General features: G+C 62.4%; 2 protein-coding genes across 3 annotated transcripts in view; one reads left to right on the top strand and one right to left on the bottom strand.

The window, feature by feature from the left end:
- Positions 1 to 8: 8 nt before the first annotated feature.
- TMEM198 (transmembrane protein 198) lies at positions 9 to 4,915 on the bottom strand. 2 transcript variants are annotated; one of them, XM_014954665.1, is made up of 5 exons: positions 4,802 to 4,915; positions 2,689 to 2,939; positions 2,006 to 2,581; positions 1,571 to 1,779; positions 9 to 1,125 (listed from the first exon to the last, which is right to left on the bottom strand). In XM_014954665.1, the coding sequence occupies exons 2-5, from the start codon at positions 2,876 to 2,878 to the stop codon at positions 979 to 981; spliced, it is 1,122 nt and encodes a 373-aa protein (XP_014810151.1). In that variant the 5' UTR covers positions 2,879 to 2,939; positions 4,802 to 4,915; the 3' UTR covers positions 9 to 978. The 2 variants fall into 2 exon arrangements, with proteins under 2 accessions (XP_014810151.1, XP_014810152.1); XM_014954666.1 differs by having other exon boundaries at positions 1,589 to 1,779.
- Positions 4,916 to 8,429: 3,514 nt separating this feature from the next.
- CHPF (chondroitin polymerizing factor) overlaps positions 8,430 to 8,893 on the top strand; it is a 25,218-nt gene continuing 24,754 nt past the window's right edge. The window contains exon 1 of the mRNA XM_014954769.1: positions 8,430 to 8,596. The gene's annotated coding sequence lies outside the window, so the exon portion shown is untranslated. The remainder of the gene's footprint in view (positions 8,597 to 8,893) is intronic.

Here is an 8,893-nt window from a genome sequence, read left to right as displayed (position 1 = left end):
GGGGGCCCCCCCCCCTGCCCCAGCCAGAGGCTCAGCTTCACCCCAGGGTCCCCCCACCCCCAGCCACTATAAAATCCAGTCGCCAGCAAAACAGCGACGGCCTCTGACGCTGCAGGGGTCCCCGCGTCCCTGAGGCAGCCCAGCCTCTGCCCAAAGGCTGGATCCAGTATCCTGTCTCCCATTAAAACACGTTGGGGGGGATGCACGCGGTGCACCCGGCCAGTGCAGCTCCCACTGGACGGGCACCGCTTGCCAGCATCACCCCAGGAACCACCTGGCCCTGGCAGCCTCTGTCCCAGGACCACCCCGGTCCAGCTGGGATAAAAGGGGGTGAGGCAAGCCGCTCTGGGGGGCAGGGAGGGTGGCTAGGGCAGGGGGACCTTCTGAGGAGGCAGGTTTTGGGAAGCGCTACCTGGGAGCTGCTCTCAGGGCCAGGGTGGGACGGGGCACACATGCTCAGGGGAGCCCCTGGGTTGGGGGGGTGGGGGGGCAAGGGCTGTGGGACCTGCTCTTTGAGGAAGGGACATGGGGCAACAGGCACTTGGGGAGTTGCTGGGGGATGCGATGGGGTGGGAGCAGGCGCGGGGAGCTGCTTACAGGGAAAGGGGGGCTCAAATATGGGGAGGACAATGTTGGGATGCAGGATGAGCGTGCCCGGGCCATGGGGAAACACGCAGCAGTGGGGGTTCAGGGACCCCCCCCTTGCCCCAGCAGAGCCGCTCGCACCACGTGTCCATGGGTGCTGGTGTCCCCGGTCCTCGGGCTGAGTCCCTGCCAGAGGGCTGCCCCCAGCACCTCGGGGGGCCTGTGGGCAGCTGGGGATTGCCCAGCCATGTCCCACGTGTCCCCAGGAAGGGTCTCCATCCCCAGCCCCGAGGCGCGCACGGCCGCCCGGGGCCGAGGGCACAGCCCCGCCTGTCCCAGGGGTCTGTTGGAGCAGGCTGGGGTGCTGGTGTCGCTCGAGGTCACTGGGTTGGCTTATACCCGCACGGCAGGGCCGGAGCCCGTGGTGAGGGGCACGGTGGAGCTGCAGTCATAGTCCAGGTCCACCACAGCGTGGGAGCTGGCGATGAGGCTGTTCAGGGACGGTCCCGTCTGCCGCTCTCGGAAACTCTGGATGTAGCTCTGCTCGAGAGAGAGGGGACAGAAAGTGAGGGGGGCTCTGCTCCTGGCCCACTTCATCCCACCCCACCCTAAGCTCTGCTGCAGCCCACCAGAACCAGCCCTGTGCAGTCCCACCCACCCCAGTTCTCGGGCCCTTTAGGGACAGGCCACAGCAAGGTGCACAGCCCTGTCCCTTCCCTGGCACATGTGTCACAGCTCGCCCAATACCTCTTTCTACTGTGGCTGCAGCACTTTTGGCCACCAGCTTACATTAGCTTGCACAGGCTGAAGTGCTCCATGGTGGGCACGTCCCAGCTCAGCCCCTCCTGAGCTGTGTGGTTACCAGGAAGCCCCAGCCTCATTCCCTCGGGGGGCTCAGCTGGTGGCTGGCACCCGGGCACCTCTCTGCCCCCCAGCCCACCCAGATGGAGAAGGAAGGGCCACAGGGGCCAGGGGAGATCTCTACCCTGGGCGCGGGACTCACGGGGGAGAGCACGTCCCCATCGAAGCGGCGCACAGGGTTGGGCTTGCGGCGGTAGGCGGGCTCGGGCGGGTGGGCTTTGTGCTGGTGGGGTGGCGGGTGGTGGGGTCTCCGCTTCTTCTTCTTCTCCTTTCGGTCCTCCCGCTGCTTGATGCGCATCAGCTGCACGCGGCGCTGCTGCCGGCTGATGATCACTGCGGGGTAGAGGGGTCTGTGAGCACCGTGGAGCACCCTAAAATCCTCCCCGCACCCAAATCAGCCCAGCTTTGTGCACCCAGGCCTCCCTTTGAGTGCTGTGCCCCCATAGAGCTCTGAATCCCTTCTCCGTTCAAGCAAACCAAGTGCTGAGAACCTCTCCCCAGTCCCTCCAGCTCCCACACCCACCCCGTGCCACGTCCATCTCCCTCAGCCCCCACACACCTTCTGTGTGGGAGTATCCCTCAGCCGTGACCTTCCACTGGACCAGGACGCCCAGCATGGTGAGGAGCGGCCAGACGCCCAGGATGACCCAGCTGTACCAGCACACGGGGCGAGCGGGGGCCACCTTGATGCGCTCGTAGATGTACTGCACCAGGAGGAAGAGCTCGATGAAGTAGTCGACGGTGACGGTCATGATGGCGCTGCCGAAGACGGCGGTGGAGAGGGTGGTGAAGAAGCGCTGCCACTGCAGGGTGAGGACGGCGAACAGCATCCCCACGCCCAGGAGCAACGCGATGGGGATCCACACCGTGGGCGGGTGGTAGAACTGCTCCATCACCACCAGCGTGGCCACCGCCAACAGTAGCCCCAGGAGCAGCCCCACCATGAAGAGGCCGACGCTGCGCACCAGCATGGTGACCAGCCCGCACAGGACCCCGATGCCCAGCCCGATGCCCACCGAGGCCTCCACGCTCAGCTGCGTGTCCAGCACCCGCTCCTTATAGCACAGCATGAAGATGATGATGGAGCCGAACATCAGCCCTGTCAGGAACATGACGGCCTTGAAGCAGCGGTAGCCTGCGGAGAGACCACTACAGTCAGGAGGCAGATAGCCAACACCCCCCTGGCTCCCCCTTGCCCTTCTCCCTGCTTGCCCCACCAGCCGCCGGGCTGGCCTGGCTCACCGAAGAAGCAGTAGATGATGCCGAAGAGGCAGCACATGGCGCACACCACCGAGGGCACCACCTGGTAGCGACGCTCGATTTCCTGCTGGCAGCTGTGCCCCCAGTCCTGGCCCGGCTCGTGCGGCAGCAGCTTGAACCGCAGCGTCTGCACAGTTGCAGTCATGGCTCTGGGGACTCCCAGGAGAGGCATCAAAATCTCCGCTCCTGCCCCATGGCTCGCCGGCAAAACTGCGCCCCGGCACCCGCCCCGGCTGCTGAGAGAGAGAGAAAAAGGGGATGGAGGCACCGCTGGCACGTGCCTGATGGGGGTGACCACCACTGACCACCCAGAGGCCAAAAAAAACCCTCCGGCCCCTCACTACCTGAGCGGGAAGGAGGGAATGGGGGAACAGCCTCATCCGCGGGGGCTGTGGGGGCACAGACCGTCACCCAACGGGTGGCTGCAGGGATGCACCGTCCCCGGGGAGCCCCCCCACACCCCCAGGGAGCTTCACCACTGGGACACGGCACTTTATAATTTGTCTGCGGCTTCAATTTCCTGCCCCTGGCTCTCCGGCGCCCTTTCCCTGCTCGATTAAAGGGAGACTTCCACTACCTGGTATTTTCTGCCTGTGAAGTAATTATGCTTGGTAATTAAGTCACCCCTCAGTCTTCTATTTTTATAGGCTAAACAGATTGAGCTCTTAAAGCTTGTACTCCAAGGCATTTTCTCCAATCCTCTAATCATATTTCTGGCTATTTTTCATCCCTGCTCTAGCTCCCAGTGTCCTTGTAAAAACAAAGCTGGCTCCTGCACTGGATCCAGCCCTCCCACGCCGACCCATGGAACCAGAAGGGGGACTGGTTCCTCGCTGGCGCTGCCCCTGACCCAAGGGCTCACCCCTAATGCCACGGCCGCGCCGGGACGCTGAACAGGCGGTCACCGGGCCCCCTGTGGCGCCCACGCAGACGGAGGGGTCATAATCCCCCGCAAAGACTGATCCAGCTCCAGCTTAAACCTAATTACAGCGGCCGTCTGCCCACTCCTACCTGGAGCCAGTTCCAGCATCCCTTTGCTCCCCTCGGTCCCTTTCTGGGCTCGGTTGGTTTAGGATGGGTTTATTGTCACCGTGCCAGCGCCAACCTTTCCAAGTGCCACGTTAAAGCAGCCGGCTCTCGGGACGGCCAGCAAAACCAGAGCACTGAGAAGGAGGTGGCAAGAGGGCTGCAAGTCCTGGCTCCCAAACCTGCCCAGCACCTCGCTCCAAATCCCCCGGGGGGGAAAAGCCGAGCGGAGCGCCTAATCCTTGGGAAGCAGGGAGTGGGCAGCCCAGCGCTGGGCCCCTGCCCGCCCCGTCTTGAGCCCCCCAGGAGGAAGGGGGAGGGATGCTAAGCAGGATTGGACTTTAACCGGGGAGCCCAGGAACGATGCGGCGGGTACCGGGGAGGGGGGGGATGCTGTGCGGGGTGAAAGCGGGGCTCTGCCAACCGAGGGGGAGCCGGGGATGGGGGTATGGCACGGCGTGGCGTGGGGCAGAGCAGCGTGGTTCCCCCTCGACCCACACCGTGCCGGGGCACCGGGGAACCGGTGGCTTGGGAACACCCCGTCTCCGGTAGGGTTGCAGGCAGCGTTGCAGGCAGCTGCCGGCGCCCATTGGCGAGGGCACTGTTGCTAGGGGAGCCCAGCGCCTGCTCATTGGCGCCGGGACTTACCCACCTGCTGCCGCCCTCCCCGCCGAACCGGGGCCTGGCCCCACCGGGCCGCGTTCCCCCCCCCTCCCCATCCCACCGGGCCGTCCCCGTTGCCCCCCACCGGGGCTGCCGGGGCGGGCGCGGCGTTGCTAAGCGACGGCCGCAAGGGCCGCCGGGCCGTTGAGGCCGCTCCGCCCACCTCTCTTTGTTCCGGGCGGGGGTCCCAGGGGCTCCCCACCCGGGCCCCGCACGCCCGTATACGATCACCGCGCTTTACTCCTCGGGATGGGAAGACGGTGGGGGGAAGGACTCCGGTAACGGGGCTCACCCCCCCACTTCAAGGGCCCGGCGCGGCCGCCTCCCGAACCACCGGATCCTCCACGTGGTGGCCCCCCGATCTCCCCCCACCACCACCCCGCAGCCCCGCTCCGCCCGCTCCCACCTGCGCTCCTGGACCCGCAGCGGCGGCGGCCCCGCGGCGGCGCCCGGCGCTCCCGGCCCCGGCCCCCGCGCATGCCGGCGGGGCGGCCCCGCCGCCCGGTGCTGAGCGGACAGCTCCGCCTGACGTCACCGCGGCGCGTCACCGCGACGCTCGGGCGGGGGGAGGGGGCGGAGCCTCTCCGGGGAAGGAGGCGGGGCTTTACCGGACAGGGGGCGGGGCTTAGCGAAGGGGCGGGGCTTGCACCAGGGAGCCAGGACAAGGCCGCGTGTGCAGCGTGCGGCCCGGCGTGCACCGTGGCCGGTGTCCGGTGCGAGGCGATTCTACAGGCCCCCGGAGGACGGGAAGGGGTACGGGGTTCCTGGGGCATCAGGAAGAGCGTGGCCAACAGGTCAAGGGAGGTCATCCTGCCCCTCTGCTCCGCCCTGGTGAGGCCCCATCTGGAGCACTGGGTCCCCTTCTGGGCTCCCCACTTCCAGAATGACAGGGGACATCAGGAAGAGGGGACAGCAGAGGGCCACAAAGATAATGAGGGGCTTGGAGCATCTCCCTTACGAGGAGAGGCTGAGGGACTTGGGTCTTTTTAGTCTGGAGAAGGCTGAGGGGGGATCTGATCAATGTCTGCAAAGGGAGGGTGTCAAGAGGATGGGGCCAGTCTTTTTTCAGTGGTGCCCAGTGACAGGACAAAAGGAAATGGGCACAAACTTGAACATAAGAAGTTCCACCTAAACACGAGGAGGAACTTCTTTACTTTGAGGGTGGCAGAGCCCTGGAACAAGCTGCCCAGAGAGGTGGTGGAGTCTCCTTCTCTGGAGACATTCAAAACCTGCTTTGACAAGTTCCTGTGCAAGCTGCTTTGGCAGGGGGGGTGGACTAGATGATCTCCAGAAGCCCCTTCCAACCCCATGTGATTGATTCTGTGATACAGGACGTACACCAGAAGCCCACCAGAGAGCGGTGTGGATGAGGTTGTGCTGCTGGTGCACACCTGACAGAGCACACCGAGGGGCCACGGGGTTCCCTGGGAGCTTGTGCCAGGGCAATGGGGATGGCAGTGCCTGCCCTTGGAGGGGGCAAACACATGCAGGGGGCACCTGTAGAGGCTGCCCACCCGTCCCCCTGCCAGTGGCCGGGAGATGCAGGCTCGATGGGTAGGTGGGAGGACATGGCACTCTGCGGAGCTCCCCAGAGCTGGCACCTCCCGGCTGCGGCGCCCAGAGACCCCCGGGAAACGCTGGCAGGAACAAGTCTCTTGGCAGCAGCGGCCGTTCCCCTGGCAGCCCCTTCCCAGCCCCACGCCAACGCCAGGGAGACAAAGGCAGGAGCTGCAGCTGGCGGGGGGCTGCGAGGGGGCTGCCGGAGGAACGGCGCTGCTGCCCACTGGCTTCTTCCCCCATGGGACTTCCTGGGGCCTGGCACGGGGGGCCCTGGGCTCGGCCACTGCCCCAGCGAGCCCTGGGGAGGTGTTTGCTGTGCCCACAGCTTCGGCTCCATGCAGTTTTCCCGAGCTCAGACTCTTATTTCTGAAAACTTTGGTTCTTTCTCCCACACGCATCTCTAAATACAAGCTCAGGTCAGTCTTTTCAACGTGAAACCTTTCTTATAGCTCATGTAAAATCATCTGGGCTTGTGTAAAGGTGACCAATATTTAATATTCCAACCTGTACAGGAAATCAAATATATCTATTTCTGCCACGTTTCTCTGCGTGCAGAAAACAGGCGACTTTGGTTGTTTATGATCACGGCTGTTTTTTGGCCTTTGTCCATGGAAAATCTCTGCTCTTTTCTTACTTCTGGCATCTCCTCGTCCCATCGCGTTCCCTCTGTTTCTAGTTTTTTATATGTTCTTCATTAAACTGCCATCCACGTGACTGCCTTTCCCCATGGCTTGCCTTGGCCTATTCAGGAGAAAAAGGCCTATGAAAATGAGCTGAGCTTGGATGATGGTCCTGTATCTCTGGGGGGGTGAGATGCTGCCAAATGCTTCCTGATGAAAACAGGCTGCTTTGTTCCAGAAAATGAAAGAGACCCTGGAGCTGAGCGGGCTCCCGCCTGCTCTCGCTGCCCTGCCGTGCTCTGCGGCTGATGGATCTCCTCAGGACAGGCGGGCTGTGTTTCACCAGGAGGGTGGGATGGGCTCCCCACCAGCCAGAGCAAATCCAAAGGCCCTTGAGAGCCCCAATGGCTGGGAGGCTGCTGGAAGCGGGGCCACAGGCTGGGAACGGGCGGAAAGGCTGGGTCCTCCTCCTTGTCCTTATTCAGTAATGCCTGACGCCGAGCGGCCATGTAGGGCTGCTGGCTTTGGAACTTCTGGGTTGGATCATTCCCATGCCGGAGGCTCCGTGTGTGCGGCAAAGTCTGTCCTGAGCCGGTTTCTCCAGCTCTGTCTGCCTGGGGGCTCTCCCCGGCAGCCGTGGTGGCTCTGTCCTGCAGACAGCCCATAGTGGGACGGTGACACAGCCCCAGCCGAAGGAGCCCTTTGGCTCCATTTTAGAATCATAGAATGGTTTGGGTTAGAAGACACCTTAAAGATCATCTAGTTCCAACCGCCTGCCATAGGCAGGGACACCTCCCACTAGACCAGGTTGCTCAATCCCCATCCAGCCTGGCCTTGAACACCTCCAGGGATGGGGCATCCACAACTTCTCTGGGCAACCTGTTCCAGTGCCTCACCACCCTCACCGTAAAGAATTTCTTCCTAATATCTCAATTAAATCTCCCCCCTTTTGGATTAAAACCATCACCCCTCATCCTATCGCAACACTCCCTGATGAAGAGTCCCTCCCCATCTCTCCTGTAGCCCCCTTTAGGTACTGGGAGGCCGTTAAAAGGTCTCCCTGGAGCTTTGTCTTCTCCAGGCTGAACTCCCTCAGCCTGTCCTCACGGGAGAGCTGCTCCAGCCCTCCGAGCATCTTGGTGGCCCTCCTGTGGACCTGTTCCAATGGGTCCCTGTCCACCTTTTGGCTGGCAGGATGAAGGTCCCTGACACTGGGATCCCCTGCTGCTCCACCCGCCCTCCCTCCGCCCGGGGGATGCTTTTCTGGAGGTCTTCCAGATGCGATTGAATAGATGATTAACATATAGACTAGATAATTAACATTAATAATACTACAGATCGCATTCATGGAGCTGCCCTGGGCTGGGGGGGGGTGGGGTGAAGGAGGGGAGCATCCCACATGTATACTCATACTACCTAATTTACATCTATCTCAGTAAGAAACATTGTGGTTTCTATTGTGGATATCTAAACAGACAATTCAGATCATACTCTAGTGACCAGTTACCTTTTTTTTTTAATTTTTACATGATCTGTAATCATTATGTCATTCTTATCCTAGTATATATCATTGTCAAATCAGGACTGGATGAAGCAGCTGCCTCTGAGGTATTTTTCTAACCAAAGCTCAACTATTGATACCTCCTTATTTACAGTCACATATTTGGAAATTGACACTGAAACAGTTTTTAATGTAATTTACAATGTCCTATGTTAATGACATAGAATGCAACTCTTTTAATCGCAGTCTTATACAGCTATACATCACATGATTAAGAGTTATGCAAGTATATATTATTAGAACTGCTTTTATCATAGATTTCTAATTAATGCCATTTACTCCTTCAGCCCGACGGTGGCGGCGGCGGCCCCGCGCTGCCCCCCGGCCCCGCCAACACCAACGGCAACGCGGCGCGCAGGCCCAACGCCGTGCCCGCCGGGCTGGGCGCCGACAGCTGGGAGCCCCGCGTCGTGCCCTACCGCCCGCCCAGCCCCGGCAGGGCCGCCAAGAAGGCCGTCAGGTGCGGGGGGGAGGCCGCGACGGGACGGGACGGAACGGGACGGGGGGAGCTGGGCCTCCGCGGCACCGGCGGAGGAAGGGCCGCTGGCTCTAAGCGGGAGTAGCTGCGGCCGAGCCATGGGGTGGCCGGGTGTGGGTGTGTGGCTGCTGCTCCGGTGCTGGGGGGGCGTCCTGCCCGCTGCTCCGGTGCTGGGGGGGCGTCCTGCCCGCTGCTCCGGTGCTGGGGGGGCGTCCTGCCCGCTGCTCCGGTGCTGGGGGGGCGTCCTGCCCGCTGCTCCGGTGCTGGGGGGCGTCCTGC

Source organism: Calidris pugnax, unplaced genomic scaffold (assembly GCF_001431845.1).
Source record: "Calidris pugnax isolate Ruff unplaced genomic scaffold, ASM143184v1 scaffold103, whole genome shotgun sequence".
Classification (NCBI taxonomy): Eukaryota; Metazoa; Chordata; class Aves; order Charadriiformes; family Scolopacidae; genus Calidris; species Calidris pugnax.
This window is presented reverse-complemented; position numbering and strand designations above follow the sequence as displayed.

Excerpts from the sequence above, each read along its gene's own strand:
- TMEM198 (XM_014954665.1), bottom strand. The coding sequence starts at position 2,878 with ATGCCTCTCCTGGGAGTCCCCAGAGCCATGACTGCAACTGTGCAGACG. Across the intron at positions 2,582-2,688 it reads CATCATCTACTGCTTCTTCG|GCTACCGCTGCTTCAAGGCC; the intron begins GTGAGCCAGGCC and ends GTCTCTCCGCAG. Across the intron at positions 1,780-2,005 it reads GGGATACTCCCACACAGAAG|TGATCATCAGCCGGCAGCAG; the intron begins GTGTGTGGGGGC and ends TCTACCCCGCAG.